This window comes from Petromyzon marinus, chromosome 9, assembly GCF_048934315.1.
Source record: "Petromyzon marinus isolate PM22_M1 ecotype Great Lakes invasive population chromosome 9, UKy_Petmar_22M1.pri1.0, whole genome shotgun sequence".
Classification (NCBI taxonomy): domain Eukaryota; kingdom Metazoa; phylum Chordata; class Hyperoartia; order Petromyzontiformes; family Petromyzontidae; genus Petromyzon; species Petromyzon marinus.
Window position 1 is genome coordinate 7,182,081 of NC_133675.1, and position 25,147 is coordinate 7,207,227.

Here is a 25,147-nt window from a genome sequence, read left to right on the forward strand (position 1 = left end):
GCAAATACTGTTACAAGTTAAAATTATGATTACGATCAGCCGGGTCACTTTACCTGCAAAACAATACCACAGCTATATTCTTAGTTTTTTCGGTAAAGTCACGTTGAAGAGAAACAACAAAATAATAAAATATATATAAAACAATAAAAATTCTCACGAAGTTTCGACCATAACTCAAACGGTCGTCTTCAGGTGTGTTGGTTCGCATAAATTTAAAAGTTTAAAAATGCATTTATGCGAACCAACACACCTGAAGACGACCGTTTGAGTTATGGTCGAAACGTCGTGAGAATTTTTATTGTTTATATATATTATTATTTTGTTGTTTCTCTTCAACGTGACTTTACCGAAAAAACTAAGAATATGAATTACTGCAGTCACGAAAGCTTTAAATCAAAATTTAATACCACAGCTTTGAAACGTTTGTGCATCTGCTTGTGGTTCTGTTTTTTCGATTTGCTACAATCTCTTCGCCTTTCTCCCTTATGTCCTCTCGTAACACTTTGTCTACCGCTGCATCACTGCCTTCTCCCTCGCCACTCTACCCTGAGCAAATGGATAGGTGGCCGGCCGTTCATGTTCGAGCAGGCTGTATGCTAGCCAGAGGTGTAAATCTTGTACTCGGTCCTCATGCACTTCCAGACTACCAGCTGTGCTCCTCTTACAATGGGGTGATGTGCTGCTTTACAATACATTCCCACGAGGGGAGTGTTACTCATGCAGCATTTGGGCTAATCCCTTATATCCAGAATCAGAATCTTTATCTAGATTGGGGAAATTGGATGAGCTATGAAGCTCTTGTTCACAGATGTCCAGGTTTTCAGAGGGTTTGACAGATGTCCAGTAGGCCAAGATATAAAGGATCAGATGATTGAAAAAAAATTCGGATTAATCCTAAAATGTGCTACCACTTCCGTGCTTTTCCATTCACATGTAACCACTTTGGTAAAAATATTTTATCTAAAAATATTTACATACCAATAATTTTACTGATACGAATTTATGGAATAAAATGTAATGGTTACAATGAACAATTTACAAAATTTAATGTAGTGCATAAAATTTTTAAAAGACTTAGTATGTGATACAATTTAATCTGAAAATATAAAAATCCGAATTTAGGACAACAAATCTGAAAATCGAATAACCAAAACGCATCCCCAATGTATAAAGTATTACAGTACAATACTATGGTCGGATTGGCATTTCATTGTTTTGAATTATGCTGCCACCTTGTGGAAAACACCTGCCATTTAAAACCACAATAACACATTCCCAAAATGTGCAGGAGTGACAAAAAAAAACTTCTTAAAAAATATGACCAAATTATTTTAATTTTACAAATAAGTTTCACATTTCTTCATGAAAGCAATGTTGAATTTGATAAAGAACACTTTGTGAAAACAATGATTTACAAGCACAGTACATAAAACATAATTGGATATACAGTGACTTCAAATTTTGACTTTAAACTTTCGTGACTGCAGGAATTCATATTCTTTGGTTCGTTCGGTAAAGTCACGTAGATAGAAAAATAATCAAATTAATAAAGTGAATACAAATTTGAAAGTGAATAAAAATAAAATATTAAATAAAAACCACTACGTTTCGATCGCAACACAAGCAGTCGTGATGACGACCGGTCGTGATGACGACCGCTTGTGTTGCAATGGAAACGTCGTGGTTTTTATTTATTCACTTTATTTCTTTAATTTTTTATATCTACGTGACTTTACCGAAACAACCAAAGAAAAAGTGACTTCAAACATACAAGGTTGTTTTTTTTGCGGAAAATTTTTACGGTACATTAGTCTTCAAAAATATTAATTTGGTGAATGCTAACTTTCACCCACGTTGTAACAAATTAGTGTGTTAATAAAGTTATCTTTTATAGTACAACTGTTTTTTTTTCCCAGCATAAAACTGTTAACTTGCCAGATGTGAAGACAACCACAAAACTGTTCATTACAACTGCACGAGGGCCCATGGGCCAGATGGGCCCAAGCACTGGGCTACAATGAGAGGAAAATTGGACATGGGGCTCAATTGAATTCCTTGCACCATGGCCCATGCCAGCCATGCTATGCCATTGATTTACTCTATGTACCCAAAGTTGGAAATGTTAAAAGTAAACAAATGTTATCTTGTAAATTACTGTTGGGTTAATGTTATATATTGCAAGGTTAAAACATTGAGAAGCATATTAAGTGCACCATTCAAATCAAGTTTTTCCAATTTCCATTGTAACAATGAGCAACTGATTGCAACACAGAAACACCTCACTCTGTCGCTGACATTTTCACAACTTCAGCATCTGTTCTGAAGCAGCCAAATGAAATAGGAAGTTTTCTGTTGCTGGTGGAAATCGGCGTTCCCGCAGTGCCTCCATGGTTATCCTTGGCTTTCCACCTTCATCAGTTGGGGCAGCTAGTGATGTCAGATGAGCCAGAAGTTCCGCTGTTTTTTGTGCAATTTCCTGAGGATAAATAAAACAATTAAAGTAGTGTTGTCTACTTTTAACATGTAGATGTATATACACATCAACGTATGAAACTGATCATGTTATTTTGTTAAAATGATTGCGGAGCATAGGCCCGAAGACTCAAGAAGTCAGCAACAAACACCACTATAGCAATATAAAAATATCATTTATTTAATGTTGGCAAGGCTGACAGGTGTATGATTGATCAATATGTCCATGCACATTTAAATCCCTGTCCTCATTTAGAATATTTAAAACATTATTTTATTAATATGTAAAATAAGTTATGAATTGTAACATATGTAATAACTTTTTTAGAAAAGACGTTGATTATATGTGTACATATTTGAAGCAAGTAGCCATATGCCACAAACAAAACCACTCTGAATTATTTCTCATTTGGGAGTTTTAGGAAATGTTTAGTCACGTTTAACTTCATACGATGTCTTGTGATACTGTATTGGCAGTGGTGCACAAACACAACAAAAACTCACATTTGTCCATAACACTACCCTTTTAACAGTAACTAGCTTTTTTGCCTGTCCAAGGACGGGTGTATGCAGTAAATCTGAAATATTCAATGGAAAAATTGTTCAGCTCATGATTATTAATGAGGGGGGGGGGGGGTTGCCCCATGTGGAGTGACGTCACCCGTTAATGAATATTGTGGAGGAGTGTGGCATGTCGAGTGACGTCACCCGATCATGATTATTAATGAGGGGAGGGGTGTGGCATGTGGAGTGCGCGACCTTCTTGTGCGTTCGTGTAAATTTCCACGCGGGTATGAATATTAATGAAGGGGGGGAGGCCTCTTTAGCAGTGACGTCACGCACGGATGTAGCACTGCTGCGTGAATGTATTTTTTGCCGTCACTTTCTGTAAAGAAACGTCATATTTGCAGCGACTTTGCGTAATAAATGATTTAATTCAGCTCCACCTTCCTCTGCGTTAGTGTAAAAATACACCCACTTATGAATATTAATGAGGGGGTGGACCTCATGTGGCGTCACGTAACGCGGGTGGGTGGGCCTCATGTGGAGTGACGTCACGAGCAGGACACATTCTTGGCTCATTCGTAATGATCAAAACATCGCCGATTACATTGTTTCCTCTTTAGGGAGCTGTTATGGACAATATACACTCAACCATGACACCTATATTGATGAATTACAAAGCTCACACATCTATGATTTAAGAGGTTTTAAGGAGCAGCTAGTTAGTCCCAAGCATACCTTCACTACTTGTGCATCAGATTTTTCTGGGTCTTCTGCAGACTGCACGATTAGCAGCCCAATATCTTTGTGCAGCTTTCCCATTGCCATGGATTCTGACATTACAAAAATATATCAGAGTTAATTTATCACCAACAAATATGAAAACTTTTACATAATTTATATTTCAAAAGCCACACCTCACCTCTGGCATGTTGTTCCACCAATATCTCAGTCTCTGGAAGATTGATGAAAACATCAAATAGTTCTGTCCGGTTCTCAATCTCCGCCTCCAGAAACCCTGCCACATACCCTGTAAAAACACAATTGTTTTCCACAATTTATCTCGCTACAATATGTATTGTTTATTACGGTTTAAATAATTAAGTATTTAGAAAATATCAACAAATATGCACACCTGGACACATTTTAAGAGCTTGTAGCTCATCTTCCTGCAAGTGAACACATGGGTAGAGAATGGACCAGTCTTGTCTGTGCCAAACCAAAGTTGGCAGTATCCTGAGAAAACAACACAGAATAGGTCATAAGACCTCTTTCTCAGCTTAAATCTTAATGAGGTCAGTGAAGGCCCCCATAAAGTATGGTGTGCCTAAAGGGTATATAACTTTACTTGTTGTTTACAGCACCTGGTAAATTCCTGCAGCACTTGAAGCTGAGGGTGGTAAACAGCCACACGCTTCCGAAGCATCAGTGCGGTGTAGATAATGATTGTTTCCAACCCAAACTGCCGCACCACCTCTAGTGAAACATGAAAGACTTCATTAATGCAGATAAATCATGAAAACTTTTTATAGGACCAGTCCACTCAACATTGGTGAAATAGATATGTATCTGGGGAATTTCGATTTAAAGCTTTCGTGACTGCAGGGATTCATATTCTTGGTTCTTTCGGTTTTATTTTTATTATTTTATTATTTTCCTTCTACGTGACTTTATCGAAAGAGCCAAGAATATCTGCGGAATGCTTTAAGGAGCAAGATTAATTACGCAATGTCACAAACATGAATCACATAAAAAATTTGCTTTATCGGGTACACACATACCCTTAATTGATCCTGCTAAATACGTCTTTTTGGCCTGGTAATCCTGAACCAGGAAAGATCCATTCTCCTCCGTTTGACACAATCCTTTGGTAACCACAGAGAGGTATGCTTCCATCATGCTGGCAGGGCTACCATATTTGCAATATAACCTGAAAAATAAAAGGATATTATTTAAGTGATATATATTTGGACATACACACACGCATACAGCAAAACTTTAGAAATGTGTTGAATTTCAAGGTGGCAAAGTGAATCAGGGTATTAAGCAATGATTGCTGATCCCAGCTGCCACCTGATTAAAATGAGTTCTCAATGGAGCTTGATGGTCTCTGTCCATTAATTCGATAAAATTACAGCTCTTAGAATTAAAAATACAACAAAGATTATGCTGGAGCGGGGCAGGAGGGAAAGTGTTGCCCCCTAGTGTATGTCGATAAGAGGTCACTTGAAGGAACCTCGGGTAGTTTGTAACATTTGGTTGGGTGATCCATTCTCTAAGACGGGAGGGACGAGATTTCATTGCTCTACAAGGAGTTCCAAATAGATGTTTATCTCATGGCATGATGTCAATAGCACAATCATGATGAAGTTTGTGAATAATACAATATAACTTTTAAATAAAATATGACATGTTGCAATAGTACTTGCCTGCTGAGAATACGACTCAGAGCAGCGTACTTTTCTGGGTTAAAGTCTTTGGAGGTGAGCACAAGGCTGTACTGTCGTACCTGTTGAGTGAAAAATAACAGCGTCTTCCAATGAAATGCTTAAACTGCTTTCATTCTAGTGACAGCAGTCTTAAAAAATGCTCTACGAACACATGCCTGCAATGACAACAGTGTGACATGTTTACTGGCCAAGTGATATATAGCAACATTAAACCTTAATGCACTGCAGTGAAAGAAAAGTATTTTTACTGCATTGTCAAAAGAGAAAAACGAGACTAACCAACCAAGAGTAGAGGTAATTTGTTCCACAAAAGTTCCATTTACACATACAAACTTTGGAAACGTGCTCATCTAACAATTTACTGTACATATATCATGGAAAATTGTAATATTCTCCTGGGCAATGATGATAAAATGTTTTTAACCATTTTGTCATCTTGATTATGGCCGTACTTTGTTCATAGTTTGCATAGTACGCATCTTTACGTGTAGTGTTGGTTAAAAAAAAAACAGGGTCCACAGACGTACCTTGGGCAGAACGCCTGGGATTGTGATATCTCCAGAGGTGATGTAGTACCAAACGCGGCGGTGTTGGCCAAAAATAAAAGGGTCGCGTATCTTCCCGTCTGCCGAGAGTGGACATTTCCTAAGAAGCAATGTTCGGAGTTCGCTGCTCACAGACGGGAAACACCACACCCAGAGCACATCTCCACTGCGGTCCTTTTCTGCACGTGACAAAAGAGAATACATACTCTATATGTACTACATTTATTCAGAAAAATGTTACGAAAAGAGAATACATACTCTATATGTACTACATTTATTCAGCAAAATGTTACGATTTCACTCTGCACGAGTTCGGTTCAACGTGTTACATTATTCACTTTTTTTCATATAGAGTTTCAATTACATTCCTGATCTGAAGCAAGATAATCTGCAGTTGAGAACATTCAGCAGACATTGTAGAATTGATTACTATGAGCCAAGAATGTCTGTCTCGCGCCTGACGTCACTCCACGTCAACCAACCCCCCTCATTAATAAGCATGCACAGATGACGTCCTCCACATCGAACAGCCCCCACATTAATACTCATGAAGAGGTGACGTCTTCCAAATGGACCCCCCCCTTTCTTAATAATTAGTGGGTGACGTCACTCCACATGGGGGGGCGAGGCGCCTCCTCCCCCCTCCTCGGCGTCAACTTACAACCCTCACTACAAAGGCAGAACCCTCATCACGTCATCACGTGAGCTCCGTGACGCTGTTGAGACATCGAAGTAAAAAGGACGTCGTGATAAACAAGGGATTATAACCTTTAAATGAAATAAGTCTGTGTCACCGCGGCCTGACAATTTGCACACGAACGGATGCAATGAATATAACACGTCGCGGGGCTGATTTTCACTTGCAAGTTTCAGATTTACTGCAATACACCCGTCCTTGGACGGGCAAAAGGCTAGTGGCATAGGTTTAGAGACTTTTAAGTCTCAGCTTGAGTCCTCCAACATCCATACATTGGCCAGTACTGAATACTATGATTTGTGTAATTATAAATTACGGTACTTCTCTCTTGCCTCTTCAGCAGCAAATTTTTGGCTGTGCTTAAATCCAATTATATTGCACCTTCACGAATTACACTAGTCTATACCCAAAATGCTTCCAAAATAAATGTATGAGAATAGGTGTTCCCCTTTTTTGGCAACATAACAGGTGTTAAGATGTTAAAACACCAAACTGAAACCTCTTGCAAGGAATCACATCTGCATTTACCACATATACTTGTGGTCAAAATGCAAACAAAAACATACTCTGAGAGTATATGCATTCATCTTCTTGGTTCTTTCGGTAAAGTCACGTAGAATGGAAATTTTAAAAAAAAATTCTCACGACGTTTCGGCCACAACACAAGCGGCCTTCTTCAGGTGAAGAAACAGGTCTATCCAGAAGACAGAGCTTGAATGAACGCTGTCAAGCAAGGACCGCGTCTTTTAAAGCTTTAAAGAACCAACAAGATGAATCCCTGCAGTCACGAAATCTTTAAATCGAAAAATATATGCATTGTCTTTGAAACTGATTGGTCTACACCAGAGACAGCTTTCTTTCTTTTAGACTGTCTCAATGGGCAATTTATATAACGTGGTACAATGCAGTTCAATTAAACTTGCCACTGTATTGTATTGGCAGGCTTGATTCTGCTGGCGAAACCCTAAAAAACTAAACCGGTCTATAGTCTGTGCTTGATTAAACCCTTCTGGATAAACATGGGTCCAAGAAGGCATGTAGACCGATAATACTAAAATGCTTTTTTTATATATATTTGTGAAAACACAATCGTCCCTTTGCACCGTTTCAAAGTCAGCGGGCAAAACAGAAGGCCGGACCACTGACACATGAATTGAGGTGAATGAACGCTAAATCAGTGTCAAAATTAAACAACATGCTATGACAAAATCACACGGAATGCGCCCGATCCTTTCCAACATCAGAAGCGTTGCAGACTTGAGCCTGGATCGTGCTTGTTGTATCCGTTACCACCAGAAATTAAACACGTGTAGCAGGCGCAAACTGCAGTAGAGGGCAGTGCAGCAAATCCACGATCGTTCGACACTTATCTAGGCCTCCTCACCAAGCCACACCGACCGGAGAGGCGAAGTATGGTCAAAACAACCCTCATCGCCCGTACGGCCTGGAGAAGCCCTCTTCCAGGAGTGGATGTACAAAGTCAGTGGTTTCACACTCAAACAAGCAGCACGTCCAGAACTTCCTACATACAGCCCGAAGCCTGCAGGAGCTATTCGACATTCCCATGACGGAGGGGATATTTATCATCAAAACTGATAACGATAAAACAACCAATGCCTTTTGCCACAAAATGGTACAAATTTTATCCAACCCGGACAAAGTGCTACATTGAGGGGGGTTCCTGCTGGTTTGCGTGCCCGCATGCTCTCACCACTTGCACCACAGCATATCGGTATGAGCAACAACACTAATTGTAACAACAACAACTATGATAAAGGCAATGACTTGAATTAAATGAATAAACGGCACCGACCAATAAGCCCCACCGACAGCACCAGCTGCACTTCCGACACCGCCATTGCACGTGACTAGCGGGGAGGGGCGGGGCGGGGAGGGGAGGAAGGGGAGGGGATTGCGGAAAGGGGAGGGGCAGGGCGAAAATGGGCGGGGCGGGAAGAGGAGGGGCGGGAAGGGGAGGGGCGGGAAGGGGAGGGGATTGCGGAAAGGGGAGGGGCGGGGTGTGGTAGACCGAGGCGGCTCTCACCCCTCACCACGTGACCCCCATAACCTTTTATCCCCCCCACCCACCCCCAAAATATTTTTTTTGGAAACAATTTTTTTATCCACAAACCAACTTCAGCAAACTACTTCAAAAGCAAAGCGCTTAAAGTAACCGTATTGAATATAAAAAAAAATCGTTATATGGAACCCCCAAGTATCGAGGGCGCGTCACGTGGTGCGAGCGCCGCGCCATCTTGAGACCGCCGCTGTCCTCGCGTCTCGCCGCCGCCGCCTCCTCCGCCGCCTCCTCCTTTCGCGCTCGCCGTGCGCTCGCTCCCGCAATTAAAGCCGCGCACGTCGATGTCTGTTCGCTACCGCACGTGGTGACAAGCCGACATCAGCAAACATGCCGGTGTATTTTCAAAGGCCGGAGAATGCCCTGAAGCGGGCCAACGGTGAGGAGGATGCGGTTGCGGCATCGTGGTCTAGCTTAGGCTGCGGCCTGGCTCCCCCCCCTTGCTCTCCATCTCCCCATTTCTCCTTCGCTCGCTTTCGAGCGCAACGCGATTGCGCAGTTGTAATCAGGACGCGTTTAATTTGCACGCACATACCTTTTAAGTGCAACGTTTAAAAGGGATCGCCAGACTCGGGGAGTCTAAAGGCTCCGGCCTGGGGTTCCCTCCACTCTCCGCCCATCCCCCCCTCGCTCACCTTTCCCTCTGTTTCTCAAAAGATGAACTGCTAATTTACTTTATACGCGCAAAACAAACGTACGTAACAACGTTTAAATGAGCCCCCAGCCTTCGGGTGGTTTGTGCATGCAGCAAGCGGTGTCCGCGTGTTCCATATGGGAGCAGTGAAAGTGTCCCCTTGTTCCCCTTCGCTGGCAGCCACGTTTACTCCGTGGCGTGAAATTAAAACCTTTGCAATGTGAACAGCAGTCAAGAGACGAGACGTGTAGGCGGTGTTGCTTGTGTCATGCCAATCATTCCTAGTAGCATATATACTTGACGTTACCCGTTACTGTGGCCGGGAGCGAGGAAATCCGTCGTGCAATAATTGATTTGCCACACAAATTGGTAATGGTGCAATCCTGAAAAAAATACTAAACAGCGTTAAATGCAACAGCATTTCAAAATGCTGTATAGAAACGGTAATAATGTCTTTGAGGCGTTTTAACATAGGTTGAAAAAGGAAAGTTGAGTAAGGAGTCGGTATCACGGATGACTGAGGGAAGTGAGTTCGAGACATTGGTGATAGCAGATGAAAATTGTCGATCCCGGAATAAAGGGATTCTCTAATTCACGTGATGTAAAATAAGTAGGCGTCGGTAGGATATAACGTGACCAAATAATGTTTTTTTTGGGTGCGTTCATCTAGCGATGCCATGGATTATAAACATTTCACACTGAAAAGTAACATGGCACAAAAGGCAGGATTCGCAAAGCTTGTCGAAATGATGTATTGTACAACTCATTGCCAATCCACTGCTGGATGAAGGCCTAAGTACGCCGTGTCGGTAATGGGTTTGACCATACTTGACGATAATTTGTGCAGGTTGGTGAAGGGAGGAGGTAGCCAAGCCCGTTTATTAAACTGATTATTTGGAATCGAGCAAGAGTTCTTAGTTATCTGCATTATCCGCGATTGCTGCTCCACCCCACGCGCACATGGAACCACATTGAGAGTTATAGAAACACGTGGGTCAGAAGGCATACAACTAGGGGAGTCTTCCGATTAGCACGGTTGGCTACGTACGGTGCGAAAGAAGTTCATCATACAGTGAAAAGTCGGTCTTGTGCTGTACTGTACAGATTGCTAAGGGGGATTATGCACAAACTGGTCATGGAATGGCAGCCAAAGGGAAAAGATAACAAACATTGTGAACATGGCTCATGCAGGAGTTGGATTGTGACATCTCTGGACCATAAGGGATGGTGATAACGTGGGAAGGTTATCCAGCGGTGGATAGATCATGACTGTTCTTGACAGGGTGGAGAGCCCTTAATTCAATAGTGGCTAAACTATGGTTGTTGGTGCTCCCCAACATCTGGGTGTTTGTGTTGCCCATCTTTCCACGGTGTCCAGACTTAACGGTTATAAAAATTGCACAACCAACCATGGCAGTTGATTGTGAATCGAGCGGCATATTCAATGATTGGCATTTTTGGACCATTTTTAATACTTTTGAGCTAAAATTGTTTTACTGTTTGCAAAACCGTTTTCTGCTCACGTTTATGTAACGTTGATTTGTATAGCAATGGTATTGGCGAGTTAAGCCTGCTACATTATTTGGTGGTCATGTACATATTTAAACCTACACTTTAGGTAGGTTTATTGACAACTTTACTCGGTGTTGTATTACTCTGTTGGTACATTCACAATTCATGGTACAAATCAAACATATGTGTGTCATTTTCCTTTTACGGCTGTACAGAGTTTTTGGAGGTGGGAAAGAGACAGCCTGCTTTGGATGTCCTGTATGATGTGATAAAGAGCAAAAAGCATCGAACATGGCAAAAGATCCACGAGCCCATCATGCTGAAGTACCTGGAGTTGTGTGTGGACCTGCGCAAGAGTCACCTGGCCAAAGAGGGGCTCTACCAGTACAAGAACATCTGCCAGCAGGTATTAAAAAACATTCGAATACATATTTTTATCACGCATGTCACAGTGTAGGTTTACCATATATTAAACATATTTCCATATTTTATCGATGTAGGTTAACATCAAGTCTTTGGAGGATGTGGTGAGAGCATATCTAAAGTTGGCAGAAGAGAAGACCGAAGCTGCAAAGGAGGAATCTCAGCAGATGGTGCTGGATATTGAAGATCTTGATCAGATTCAAACCCCCGAAAGGTACCATATTCAATATTCGCATTATAAGACCTGTATCATAATTGTAATGCATTTCCTTGCAGGTGAATAGAAATTTAAAGGAAGAAAGAAATGCATATTTTAGACTATAACCCCTTTAAGGAACTTTTGGTCAAACACTTGAGTAAATGTTGTGCGTGTGGTGCAGCGTTTTGTTGAGTGCTGTTAGTGGTGAAGACACCCAAGATCGAACGGATCGTCTCCTGCTTACGCCATGGGTCAAGTTTCTGTGGGAATCGTACCGCCAGTGCCTGGATCTCTTGCGAAACAACTCGCGTGTGGAACGTCTCTACCAGGACATTGCCCAACAGGGTATTTTTATTAACTTGACTTTTTATGCAAACGGCAAGATACCTGTAAAAATAACTGTTGAAATCACGATTGTAGTACTTGCCAACATAAATTAATGTTGATCTTGTTTCCTTATCTCAGCTTTCAGATTCTGCCTGCAGTACACACGAAAAGCAGAATTCCGTAAGTTATGCGACAACTTGCGCATGCACCTCAGCCAGATTCAGCGCCACCATAACCAGAGCACGGCCATCAATCTGAACAACCCGGAGAGCCAGGCCATGCACCTGGAGACAAGGCTGGTGCAGCTGGATAGTGCCATCAGCATGGAGCTGTGGCAGGTATGCTAATATCTGTATTTTTTTCTGATGCAAGATGAATAGCATTGTGTTTACATTTGTTTTGAAGTACCACATAACATCATTAGACCTCCTTTGCCAGTACCAAAATGTAATAATAGGGTTTTTCCCCTTTTTTCTGGCAACAAAACTGAAGCCTTTTTACGAAGATTCATGTCTGCATTAACCACAATACCACACCAAGGGACGACTTTCTTTTGAGCCACAACCTTGTAAAAAGGTTTCAGTTTTGTTGCCAGAAAAAAGGGGAAAAACCCTATTATTACCACATAACATGTTTGTCAGTATTACAATGTGTATAATTTGATTGTATTGTCTTGATTATGCAGGAAGCATTCAAGGCCGTTGAAGATATCCATGGGCTCTTCTCATTGTCCAAGAAACCCCCGAAGCCCCAGCTAATGGCCAACTATTACCAGAAAGTTTCTATGGTGTTCTGGAAGTCTGGCAATGCTCTCTTTCATGCTTGCACACTCCATCGTCTTTTTCACCTCTCCCGTGAGATGCGAAAGAATCTCACTCAAGACGAAATGCAAAGGTCAGGCATCAAACATATACATATATTTACCAAGCTATTGTCCATGCAGTATATTTTTTTAGTTGATGCCATTAAACCATGTTTGCCATGTTCGTTATTCCCAACAGAATGGCCACCCGTGTGCTGCTAGCCACTCTCTCCATTCCTCTTACTCCCGAGCGCACAGACATTGCTCGCCTGTTAGACATGGATGGGATCATCGTTGAAAAGCAGCGTCGCCTTTCAAGTCTGTTGGGACTTCAGAGTCCTCCCACTCGTCAGTCCCTCATTAATGACATGGTATGCAACATACCACCCACCCATATGACCTACAGTGAGGGAAAAAAGTATTTGATCCCCTACTGATTTTGTACATTTGCCCACTGACAAAGAAATGATCAGTCTATAATTTAATGGTAGGTTTATTTGAACAATGAGACAGAATAACAACAAACAAATCCAGAAAAACGCATGTCGAAAATGTTATAACTTGATTTGTATTTTAATGAGGGAAATAAGTATTTGACCCCTCTGCAAAACATGACTTAGTACTTGGTGGCAAAACCCTTGTTGGCAATCACAGAGGTCAGACGTTTCTTGTAGTTGGCTACCAGGTTTGCACACATCTCAGGAGGGATTTTGTCCCACTCGTCTTGGCAGATCTTCTCCAAGTCATTAAGGTTTCGAGGCTGACGTTTGGCAACTCGAACCTTCAGCTCCCTCCACAGATTTTCTATGGGATTAAGATCTGGAGACTGGCTAGGCCACTCCAGGACCTTAATGTGCTTCTTATTGCGCCACTCCTTTCTTGCCGTCTTTTTTTGGGTCATTGTCATTCTGTAATACCCATCCATGACCCATTTTCAATGCCCTGGCTGAGGGAAGGAGGTTCTCACCCAAGATTTGACGGTACATGGCCCCGTCCATCGTCCCTTTGATGCGGTGAAGTTGTCCTGTCCCCTTAGCAGAAAAACTCCCCCAAAGCATAATGTTTCCACCTCCATGTTTGACTGTGGGGATGGTGTTCTTGGGGTCATAGGCAGCATTCCTCCTCCAAACACGGCGAGTTGAGTTGATGTCAAAGAGCTCCATTTTGGTCTCATCTGACCACAACACTTTCACCCAGTTGTCCTCTGAATCATTCAGATGTTCATTGGCAAACTTCAGACGGGCATGTATATGTGCTTTCTTGAGCAGGGGGACCTTGCGGGCGCTGCAGGATTTCAGTCCTTCACGGCATAGTTTGTTACCAATTGTTTTCTTGGTGACTATGGTCCCAGCTGCCTTGAGATCATTGACAAGATCCTCCCGTGTAGTTCTGGGCTGATTCCTCACCATTCTCATGATCATTGCAACTCCACGAGGTGAGATCTTGCATGGAGCCCCAGGCCGAGGGAGATTGACAGTTCTTTTGTGTTTCTTCCATTTGCGAATAAGCGCACCAACTGTTGTCACCTTCTCACCAAGCTGCTTGGCAATGGTCTTTTAGCCCATTCCAGCCTTGTGTAGGTCTACAATCTTGTCCCTGACATCTTTGGAGAGCTCTTTGATCTTGGCCATGGTGGAGAGTTTGGTATCTGATTGATTGCTTCTGTGGGCAGGTGTCTTTTATACAGGTAACAAGCTGAGATTAGGAGCACTCCCTTTAAGAGTGTGCTCCTAATCTCAGCTCGTTACCTGTATAAAAGACACCTGGGAGCCAGAAATCTTTCTGAATGAAAGGGGGTCAAATACTTATTTCCCTCATTAAAATGCAAATCAATTTATAACATTTTTAACATGCGTTTTTCTGGTATTTTTGTTATTCTGTCTCTCACTGTTCAAATAAACCTACCATTAACATTATAGACTGATCATTTCTTTGTCAGTGGGCAAACGTACAAAATCAGCAGGGGATCAAATACTTTTTTTCCCTCAATGTACGTGCACCCCTTTTGTCAATTACCTGTGAATTTAAGCCCCCCCACACATTTGCTGAGGATCATGAGTGTTATGACTATATCTTAGCACGCTGACCAATGCAGGATTCTGAAGGCAGGGGCGCTTAGAATTATAGTACAATAAAAAAAATTCGGCTGCCTTCCGACCACAATATAGATCTGCAGCCACTTATGACAACCCTGGTTTGTGCATGGTGGTCACCCTTCCAAGCACTATCGAGTTGCAATCAAACCTGCTCAGCTTTCAAAATATGCCGGGTAATTTTGTCATGCGCTGTACATGTGCATTGCATATAAGTTAAGAATGTGATCATATTTATTGTTTTTATATCATGTTGGCATTTACCCTGGCATATGCACATTTTATTCTCATGCTCTTAATACTTTTGGGAGCCATGATATATCTTTTGTGCTAGATCAATAACGTTGGTAAATTAACAGCCTAGCTTTGTTCACTAGCTAGAGCTGTCAGTCACCTTCGGATAATATTGTCATTTTATTGTCATCATGAGAGGACTTTAGCATAGTAAAGAGATGGTGCTTTCAATTCAGATGGAAAGTGGTAAAATTATGCATTTACATAATTATCTTGAAATGTTCTATGTTAATGTTCTTCCGCAGGTCCGATTCAATGTGATTCAGTACGTTGTGCCAGAAGTGAAAGACTTGTACAACTGGTTGGAGGTTGACTTTCACCCGCTGAAACTATCTGGGCGTGTCACAAAGGTTTGACAGCTTGATTTTTTTTACAGTCAAAAACATAGCATAGCATTATATAAACTCTCAAATACGATCAAAAGAGTTACAAGCACGTGTTAATTTAGGTCAATTTTACGTTTCGGTGTTTCCCTTATTTTACAAATTATAAACACCTTACGAAGTATACTCCACACAATTCATTTTGCTTCACAGTAATAGCACATATCATTGTCCTGCTCCCTCAATGTGGAAGTAGCGATATTTCTGATGTGCCAGAGAAAATTTTGTTGGTTAATTAACAGCTTGGTTAATTTTTAATGATCAATGCTGTCAGTCACCTTCATACACTTCCCACATCTACAAGAAAAATATTTTTGAAAACCATGGCAATATATAAAAATGCAATTCAGGGTTTGAGATTTAATTTAGGGATAAATAGTTTTTTCTTGACCATATTTTTTAGAATTTTTATTTTCTTGATGGTTTCCTCATTCCGTTAGTAAAACTCCCTAACAGCATATAATTTGCATAGTTGTAAGTAACAATATTGAACATTTAAATGCACATGTTTTTTCAAAATCCATCTTAATGAGTTGCATGCCTTGTGTTCATACAATTTGTCATGTTTGTATTTAAAGGTGCTAAACTGGATTAAAGATCAGTCGGAGAAAGAACAAGAACTGCAGCATTATGTCAATCTCCTTCAAAACAACACGATCCTCCGCTTACTCCAGCAGGTTGGTTGTCAAAGAACTGCTACATGTTAACTTAGGAACCGTTTATAAAATGTAGTTATTGATACAAGTTATTTTGGTCTTTCGGTTAAGTCACGTAGATAGGTTCAAATTAATAAAACAAAAATAAACACAACTACGACGTTTCGATCACAGCACAAGCAGTCGTCATCAGGAGGCTTTCTTTCTCCTGAGGACGATCGCTTGTGTTTTGATCGAAACGTCGTAGTTTTTTTTTATTACTTTGAACCTATGTGTGCATGACTTTCCCGAAAGACCCAAAGAACATGAATTCCTGCAGTCACGAAAGCTCTAAGTCGAGATTTATTGATGCACGCTTAACGTTTGCTGTGTTCTTGCAGGTGGCCCAAGTGTATCAGGGCATTGAGTTCAGTCGGCTGGCATCTCTTGTGCCCTTCATTGACCCTTTTTCACTTGAGAGAATCATCGTTGATGCTGCCCGCCACTGTGATCTACAGGTAAATATTTTCACTACACGATTGAGCCAATTGCTTGAACAATGTAGATGTGTGGAGAGAGGCTAATGGGTCTAATTCTCGAAATCACTCTCCCTTTAGGAACAGAAGAATGAGGCATTTCATGATTTGAGCTATTTAAGTAGTGTATAATTTTTTTTGTTAAATGTTTCTGAATTTAAACTTGTGCTTAAACTTTTTATTTTACTAAAACTAAACTGTTTTTTTTTTTAATTTAGCAGGTAGGGCCTCTGGCCGCCTCATTCTAGCTCAGGCCTTCTGAAAGGCTGTTATAATTTAGTTGACGGCAAACAAAACGCCGGGCTTTTATAATAGAAGTGATCTGGCCACAAATGATAGCTGAACTAAGTGGCTTATGTGGAAACGCACGTTTCTAAATGTGGAGGGAAAAACGGAGGACTCTGATTAAAATCCACGCAACCACGGGTAGAACATGCAAACTCCAAATACATAGGCATCAGGGTCTGGATCGAACTGACGACTTCCTGTATATACAAGGCGAGGTAGTTAACATTTCTCCACTGTGGCACCCAACCAACAGCAGCCACAGTTATCCCTTCTGGTCTGGCAACATTGTTATTTTTCCTGGTGCTTAAAGTGTGGCATATGGAACTTCCTCTTCATATATATGGTAAGGTTTTATCCAGCAGATTATTTATATTGGCTGTTGATAATGCGTGGTTTGCTACTCTTAGGTGCGCTTGGACCACAGTAAACGAACACTGAGCTTCGGATCGGACCTCAACTACTCTCCAAGAGATGATGCCCCCACAGGCCCATACCTGCAGCCCATGCCATCGGACCAGATTCGAAATCAACTGACTGCAATGTCCTCCTGCTTGACCCGTGCCCTTGACATTATCAAACCTCCTAACATTCTGGTAAGTGTGCCAAAAACCGAGTCGGCATATTATTGTAAATGCATATGGCAATTGAGACACAGAGAATCTTAAACTGGAATGATTTCATCCTGCATGTATGTATACATTAGTGATTTACTTGCAGCTGTCAAGATTGGCGTTTGTTTTCACTCTAGTTTTGTTTGTTCATCAACATTGTCTTACATTAGACCGAGAAAGAAGAGCAGAAGCAGCAGGCTGTGATGGCATATCTCAAGAATTCCAAAAAGGAGCACCTGCGGACCCTAGGGCGGCGACAGACTATCGAAGAGCGCAAGGAACGCCTGGAGAGCTTGAACGTGGCCCGGGAGCGCAAGGAGCAGGAGCAGCGCGAGGCGGTGATGCAGAAGATACGGCAGGAGGAAGAGGAGCGACTCAAGAAGGAAGCGCGTGAACGAGAGAACCAGCGCATTATGCAGGAGCACGAGAGCATCAAGCGCAAGCATGTTCGGGAGCGTCTGGAGCAGATCAAGAAGACTGAACTTGGAGCCAAAGCCCTCAAAGACCTTGATATTGAGGTGTGTGAGTACAATGAATTTGAATAATAACTTGCGTATGTCTATTTTGTAGTACTCTGTAAGTCTGCGGTTTACTTTATAGGCTGTTTCTTATCAAATGTCCTCGTTAATGTGTTATCCCTATGATTTTGTTCAGAATCTTGATGAACTTGATCCTGACTTCATTATGGCCAAGCAAGTTGAGCAGCTTGAGAAGGAAAAGAAAGAGCTTCAAGAGCGTTTGAAAAACCAAGAGAAAAAGGTACAGTTCATCGAAGGCAACTAAATCTGATGTTTTTTTAGTTAATTTAACACGTAGTTGTTGGTTCATGTCAGGCTCACGATTTGTACATTATAATATTTAATTTCTTTCCCTAATTAGATTGACTATTTTGAGAGAGCCAAACGTGTCGAGGAGATTCCATTGCTGAAGAAGGCTTTTGAAGAGCAGCGCATTAAGGACATGGAGTTCTGGGAGCAGCAAGAAGATGAGAGGGTGAATATGAGTTATTCGTTTGTTATTGACGAATTACAAATTTTGCTCATGTGAATGCACAATCTAAATAATGATGTTTGTTTTTTAAGATCTCAACTGTGAAATTGGAGCGAGAAAAGGCACTGGAGAACAAGAAAAGGATGATTCACATGCAAGAGGACAAGGATTCATTCTTATCAGGCTTGAAATCCTCACGCCGTGCCATCTACTTGGTATGCACTATACATGCTTGTCAGCTGATGTAAATGTGAAGCCGTGCCCTAAATACACAGGCAAATACAACTGTGATATAATTTGTTTTGGAGTTGCATTATATTTAAAACATGAGTTGGCGGTAAAAGCCTGTTTTGAAGTGGAGAAAAAAATCAAGCATTACATTTCTGATTAATTTATTTTGTTCCTACTCAAGGCTAAATTGAAGGTGTTTGAAGAGCGCATGGAAGAAGAGCGGACAAAACGCCTTGCTGAACGAAAAGTGCAAAGGAAGGAAGATCGCAGACTCAAATTTCACCGAGAAAGGGAAGAAGAAGCACAGAGAATTCACGATGAGCAACTTAAAAAAGGTATCCGTTTTGCTCTGCACTCGGAGTGGGGGGGGGGGCAGCATCTCGGCATGTCGTTGTTCATGAAATGCAATTAATTATTTGGAATGAGAACTGGCTTGGACTTGCATATTAAAACAAAGCAAAAAAAACCTTTAATTTTGCACGTGGACATTTTTGCAGAGCGAGATGAGGCAGAAAGGATTGAGCGTGAGAAGCGCGAGGAAGAGGAGCGCGAGTACCAAGAGCAGATTCAAAAGCTGGAGGAGCAAGCGAGAAAGCGGAGGCAGAAAGAATTAGAAATCGAAGAGCGGGAGCGGAAACGAGAGATGGGAGAATCAAAACGGGTACCCGTGAGTTTTAAAATAATTACAAGCAGCAACATTAATCCTTTTATGGATGAGACAAGCTACTAAGAGCATTAACGTGTTCGTTTTTCATGTGCAGGATGGAGATGGAGGTCGATGGGGTGAGAGAGATTCAGAATGGCGACGTGATATTCCTGCAGATCGTGATGATTTACCCAAGCGTCCAGCTGATGATGGGTCAGTAAGCTCTTACTAAATATATCATTCTAAATAGAAGGCACTTTGCATTTTGGTGATGGTTATCTTTTTTAAAGTGGGAATGTGGTGAAGTAAAAACAATATTTTGTTGCTTTTATTTGAAACGAGCTTCATAAGGTAATGATTACAACATAGTAGTTTCTCATTTTTGTGAAAAATATACAGCTCCATAACGGAATGATGTCACTTATTATTGGTCCTGTGCAGCGAGAGGGATTGGCGTCCCCGTGGTGGCGACGATGACCGTTCATTCCGCCGCCGGGAAGAAGAACGCATGCCCCCTCGGCGAGATTTTGAGAAGCCGATAAGGCGCGATCTGGAAGATAGGTCTATGAGGCGTGATGCCGATGAAAAACCGCCACCGCCCCTTCGTCGTGATGGTGAGGACAAGCCGCCAGCTCGCTGGGGCCGCAACGATGATGAGCGCCCCGCTCCGTCATTGCGTTGGGAGGATGAGAAGCCAGCGCCGCGTCGTGTCGAGTCGCCGTTCCACCAGGACGAAGAGAGGGCACCACGAGGTTGGAATGAGGATGCCAAGGGTGAAGCTGATAAACCTCTCTCTGCCTGGAAACCTGCTGTCAAGCCGGGTGAGGACTTTTTCCTGATGGCAACATTTTGTGAATTATTAGTATTTATAAGATGTGATTTGTATTTTGGGGGGGTATGTTCTTTAGTATTTATACAATTTGTAACGAGCAGCAACCAAAATTGTAATGCACCGTAATGGCAGAGGTGTATACATTTCTGTTTGTCCTTGCATTGGCTAGGTGGGTGGCGTGACCGTGAGAAAGCGCGTGACGAGGTGTGGAAGCCCCCTCGCGAGGGGTCGCAGTCGGCGGAGGGTGATGGAGAAGAACCGGCTGAACGCGAAGAGGGCGAGGGAGACAAATTCGATGATCATGAAGCAAAAACCAAGGACCGCGATCACTTTGCGGACCGCGAACGAGCACCGCCTGAACGGGCGCCCGAACGGGCGCCCGAACGAGCCCCCGAACGAGCCCCCGAACGAGCCCCCGAACGAGCCCCCGAACGAGCCCCCGAACGAGCCCCCGAACGAGCCCCCGAACGTGCGCCCGAACGAGCGCCCGAACGAGCGCCCGAACGAGCGCCCGAACGAGCGCCCGAACGAGACCGCTTTGGGGACCGCGACCGCTTTGGTGACCGCGACCGCTTTGGCGACAGAGACCGCTTTGGGGACCGCGACCGCTTTGGGGACCGCGACCGCTTTGGCGACAGAGACCGCTTTGGTGACAGAGACCGCTTTGGGGACCGCGACCGCTTTGGCGACAGAGACCGCCGTCCACCAAGGTATGCATTTTCATTTCCATATTGGTGACTAGTTGTGTACTCTTTGTTTTTTTCACTTAGCTCACTTATAATATAGCAACTCATGTGCATCTTAATAAAATGGTATTCATATTTTATTTAGCTTGGCAATGTAGCTGCATCAGTTATTAAATGTGAGTGTACAAGTCATGATTTATTTCAAGTAATAGCATGATTAGATCACCAGCACTCAGCCATGGCAGGTTTTGAAAGCTTTTATTTTTTCATCTGCTGTGATTTAGCAATCATTGGTTGCCTGCAGGTAGGGAATGTGGTGGTGGTTAGCAATTTGGTGTTGGTGTGCTGTGACAGCCTTATTACCCAGCTCCAGATCACATTCCAGTGATTAATCCGAGCTTCTGCTTACGAGACTCCCATTTGCTTGTCCTGGCTTGTGATGCACTTCCTTTGCATTGCAATCATTGGACCTCATTGAGGGAAGGTATTTTTCAAGATGTGTTACAATTGCACTTGGGGTGATTTATATTTTAAAATACTGATGAACATTTGGACGATCCAATGACCATACTCTCGTAATAGTTGCAGTCGCAATATGTTTTTATAGCACTTTTAAAAATGCTTTTTTAGTACCCTGTCCAAGCCAAATGTACTGCATAAACTAGTTTTTATCCCCATTTGACAGACAAAACTTAGTTTTCTGTTGAAACTGTAGGATTTAGCAAAACGTGTGTTATATTATAAAAAATGTGTATCTTTGTTTAAGCAAATTCATATTTAACCAACTTTGCATAGATGAGCATGCTGTATAAGTATTGTATGGTATTGATACCCATCACGTTACACTGATTGCTTAAATTTTTCTTAATTAATGGCCATAACTTGTACATATTTTTTCTCCCTGGTTTGTTCTGTTTTTACATTTTACAATTCATGAACGTTATGAAACATGAAGGAAATGTTGTAAGCTCTGTACATGCGGCTGCTTAATTTTGTGCCAGCTTACATAAAATATAAACTCGTTTGTCCTGTGGGGGTTGTTTGAAAACTCTCAAACTCGGTCAGCCTTGAATGCTGCACTGATGGGAGATAAGGAAAAATAAATACTTGGACAGTCAATTGATAAAACCCACATGTTGCTCTGCTTGTCCAACCAAGCTAAATAAGGTCACTTTAGCTCTATCTTATGAATTTGATAAGATAGTTTAAACCTTCAAACTTATCTTTGTGTTAAGGCTTTACAAAAACGATTACACAATTACATAAACATAAATCTTGCATTTGTACGTAAGACGTGCCGCGCCAGCTTGGGATCTTTACGGGAAATATCAACTTTGCATGAACAAACTATGACTATTACTGATGGTGACTAATACTTCGCTTTAATGTCTTGTGATTAAAATATACAGAGAGGAAGGAGGAGGAAATGTATGGCGGAGGCCTGGTACAGAGGATTCTCAGGCTCCCGGTTGGAGGGACCTTCCAAAGCGTGACGATGGTGAGAGAGATCGAGATATTCCACGTCGGGAGCCACTTGACAGGGAGAGGCGTGGCCCACCACCTGTCCGAGGAGGAGACTGGGAAGACCAAAGAGGTGCACCACCACCCAGAGCAGATCGCGATGAAGGTGAGCAGAACCATAAAATATTGTTGGCATTTGGTGGCATTCGTACATAAGCTTTGGGATCACCTTTGAGAATGGTGTGTGTACACGGCTGCCCTTCGATGTATAATACTTGGTCAGAAGTGTCGAATTTCATGCTAAATTCCAAAATTGGCACTAGGAATGCAGAGTACATATGACATTTAAATTTAATGCCAACTGACACCCAAAGCATTTTAGCAGTCAAAGTTTCAATTGGCTTGACCAGAAAAACTGATGCGGGTGGTGAAACAGTGGTCATGTGATCCTCGGGGCCCGTGAGAGGCCATTCGGTAATTAACTCCTTTAAAAACAACGGTTTTATTTTAAAGTGCACTAAAAGGTAAATAACAAGATTGGACAACGGGAAGTGGACGACATCTTGATTACAAGAGACACGCGGCGCTTGCTTTTTGTGCGAGCCGATTCCACAGTTTAGGGACGGCGGCGTTTTTCACCTGCACAAAAATATATCATTAATGCCGTCCATGAAAAAATTGTAATTGCTTGAAAAGAGGCAATTGATGAATTGACGCGGATTTTAATACAGGCATGCATTGTCACCGGATCTGAGTACGTGTACAAAATTTGGAATTGATTGGACAACACTAAGTAGTCTAACTTTTTATTACAAGATTTGACCGACAGGAGTCAAGTTAAGTAAAACCGTTGAAAAAAGTGATATTTGTTTCTTTTGTAACTCAGTATTTTTGTGCAATACAATGTCATGTTGAAATAATATAAAAGCTAGTTAATGCCTACCTCAAAAGGTAGTTTTTCAACATAACAGGATATATCGAATTTAATCCACATTTTTTATTAATGTTGCATTTTTCTACCTGAAAGTTAATTTTCTCACTTGGTGTCAAAATTGGTTGCTTAAATTACTCAAATGCCAAAACATCTGTTGTGGCGTTAATAAGCACCATTGTGTAATCATACTTTTTCATACAATTAAATTTGTATGATCATATGAGGGTCTTGGATCCAAATAGTGGGTCAAATGTATTGGTACCTGCTCCATAGCACTCCTTCCCCTGTAACCCACTTCTCACATCTATGTTTCAAGGCGTGTGGCGGCGATCCGAAGACCGGCGTGAAGACGGGGATAGGGACACCCCCCGCCGGGCGCCTTTTGTGGGCCGAGATGGTGACCGGGATCGTGAGCGCGTTGAAAGGGAGAAGCCTGCACCACGCAAAGAGCTTCGCGAGGTTCCGGCCTCTGCTGCTCCTGTAGCTGCTGCCGCACCTCCTAAGCGCCCAGTCCGCAATGAGACCGATGACGATGGTTGGACAACTGTCCGCCGCTAAAGCCACATTTCCACACAACCGTATAATTGGTTTTGGTTTGAGTTGAGATTGCTTTATTCAAAGCATGCACAGAAATGTTTTTGGACAACGTCCAATGTAATACTAAATTCCAAAATTGGCCCCATACACTTAAAAAAATATTACATTGTTTTGTTTAAATTCTGTTGTTTTTCTGAATTTGATAGACGCAAATTATTGCAGCCTCAGAATTAATCAAATGGAGTATATGCTTTGCTTGTGAAAGGCACAAAATTCATGCACTTAAACAGTGCGATTTGTGTTCTTGCCATGCACTTCTATCAGGCTGCCTATCCATTGTGATTATAGGCTTCATTTTAGATATTAAAACTGAAGCTTTTGAAAATGTAACAAGATATAGCTGTGTTTACAGGATTTTAGACTGGTAAGATGGCTTAAGTTTGAAAATAGTACCATTCATTCTGGGGATTGCCTATTGAAAAGCTGGTCAAACAGTATAAAACCTGGTCCTTAACCCAATGTCTTTCAATTTTAAGCTTAACATTTTCCTCAAGCATAAGCAGTGTTTCAACCATTTGTTAGAATTGCAGATTATCATGAAGTATGGCATTATTATTAAGTAATTAAAGCCAAATGAAATTTCAGATTGGGAAATTAGCTTGCAAGGTTAAATGTATTCAATATTATGTGCATTTAACAATTATAATCTTTGCCCTGTTGTCATTTCTGATGCATTAAGTTAACATGTATTCTTGTGGAAAACTTGACTTTGTTGGTTGGTTATAAAGTCATGTGGATTGGAAGCCCAGAGCATTTTCATGATTTAATCTCCTTAGTTGTGTGGAAGTTTAATACGAAAACCAATAAAAACAAAGGTCTTGAGCAATAGCCTTTAGTGTTTTCATTTTTCTGTTGTGCTGCAGCTTCAGTGTGAATATATCCTCATCGTGGGATAAAAGACGACTGATTATTCTATGGATCGAGTTGACATTTAACATTAATGTACTCTGCATTATTTGCTAAATCACATGCTTGTGGTTTTGTGGCTGTGTGTTTCATATCAAGACTTGCCGACATTTCGCAGGGATTTAGCAGACAGGTGTGCCTTTCTTCATAGATGGGAAGATGTGGTTTGTTTGGCATGAGAGCTGCCAAATCTTCAAGCCCTAGTGTGCCTGCATTGGCCTAGTTAAAATTGTATGAAATTGAAGCTAACGCTTCCCACATTTGGAAAGGCCTCATTTCCTTAGTAACCAATATCTTGCAGGTGAACAGCCTGAGTTTTCATTAAGTAAACATCCCAAGTTGAGATCGCAGTTATATTGCAATTTAATCATTTCCAAAAATT

At 41.8% G+C, this 25,147-nt stretch overlaps 2 protein-coding genes and 2 non-coding genes across 8 annotated transcripts; 3 read left to right on the top strand and 1 right to left on the bottom strand.

The window, feature by feature from the left end:
• Positions 1–1,316: 1,316 nt before the first annotated feature.
• On the bottom strand, positions 1,317–8,621 carry DENND10 (DENN domain containing 10). Of its 4 annotated transcripts, XM_032950687.2 has the most exons (9): positions 8,482–8,621; positions 5,954–6,150; positions 5,406–5,485; positions 4,758–4,906; positions 4,341–4,452; positions 4,112–4,212; positions 3,899–4,006; positions 3,715–3,809; positions 1,317–2,476 (listed from the first exon to the last, which is right to left on the bottom strand). In XM_032950687.2, the coding sequence occupies exons 1-9, from the start codon at positions 8,525–8,527 to the stop codon at positions 2,300–2,302; spliced, it is 1,065 nt and encodes a 354-aa protein (XP_032806578.1). In that variant the 5' UTR covers positions 8,528–8,621; the 3' UTR covers positions 1,317–2,299. The 4 variants fall into 4 exon arrangements, with proteins under 4 accessions (XP_032806578.1, XP_075921972.1, XP_032806579.1 ...); XM_076065857.1 differs by lacking the exon at positions 3,715–3,809; XM_032950688.2 differs by lacking the exon at positions 8,482–8,621 and having other exon boundaries at positions 5,406–5,581.
• A 309-nt stretch (positions 8,622–8,930) lies between these two features.
• On the top strand, positions 8,931–24,602 carry EIF3A (eukaryotic translation initiation factor 3 subunit A). 2 transcript variants are annotated; one of them, XM_032950683.2, is made up of 22 exons: positions 8,931–9,124; positions 11,107–11,297; positions 11,392–11,528; positions 11,695–11,858; positions 11,979–12,178; positions 12,526–12,734; positions 12,842–13,013; positions 15,275–15,379; positions 15,991–16,089; positions 16,449–16,565; positions 17,279–17,464; positions 17,653–18,000; positions 18,137–18,241; positions 18,362–18,475; positions 18,565–18,687; positions 18,885–19,038; positions 19,201–19,370; positions 19,465–19,562; positions 19,791–20,170; positions 20,351–20,891; positions 22,277–22,494; positions 23,579–24,602. In XM_032950683.2, the coding sequence occupies exons 1-22, from the start codon at positions 9,076–9,078 to the stop codon at positions 23,818–23,820; spliced, it is 4,122 nt and encodes a 1,373-aa protein (XP_032806574.1). In that variant the 5' UTR covers positions 8,931–9,075; the 3' UTR covers positions 23,821–24,602. The 2 variants fall into 2 exon arrangements, with proteins under 2 accessions (XP_032806574.1, XP_032806575.1); XM_032950684.2 differs by having other exon boundaries at positions 19,201–19,364.
• Positions 15,008–15,141, top strand: LOC116940769 (small nucleolar RNA SNORA19). The gene has a single exon (XR_004402592.1). It is a non-coding gene; the product is annotated as a small nucleolar RNA SNORA19 (small nucleolar RNA).
• Positions 15,569–15,702, top strand: LOC116940768 (small nucleolar RNA SNORA19). The gene has a single exon (XR_004402591.1). It is a non-coding gene; the product is annotated as a small nucleolar RNA SNORA19 (small nucleolar RNA).
• Positions 24,603–25,147: the final 545 nt, after the last annotated feature.

What these genes read in the sequence shown, in the direction of transcription:
- EIF3A (XM_032950683.2), top strand. Translation starts at nt 9,076, where the DNA reads ATGCCGGTGTATTTTCAAAGGCCGGAGAATGCCCTGAAGCGGGCCAAC. An exon ending in CCCGCCACTGTGATCTACAG is followed by an intron (nt 16,566 to 17,278) that starts GTAAATATTTTC and finishes TGCTACTCTTAG; the next exon opens with GTGCGCTTGGACCACAGTAA. An exon ending in TGAAAAACCAAGAGAAAAAG is followed by an intron (nt 18,242 to 18,361) that starts GTACAGTTCATC and finishes TTCCCTAATTAG; the next exon opens with ATTGACTATTTTGAGAGAGC.
- DENND10 (XM_032950687.2), bottom strand. Translation starts at nt 8,527, where the DNA reads ATGGCGGTGTCGGAAGTGCAGCTGGTGCTGTCGGTGGGGCTTATTG. An exon ending in TCCCAGGCGTTCTGCCCAAG is followed by an intron (nt 5,486 to 5,953) that starts GTACGTCTGTGG and finishes TTCACTCAACAG; the next exon opens with GTACGACAGTACAGCCTTGT. An exon ending in CTGATGCACAAGTAGTGAAG is followed by an intron (nt 2,477 to 3,714) that starts GTATGCTTGGGA and finishes ATTTATCCTCAG; the next exon opens with GAAATTGCACAAAAAACAGC.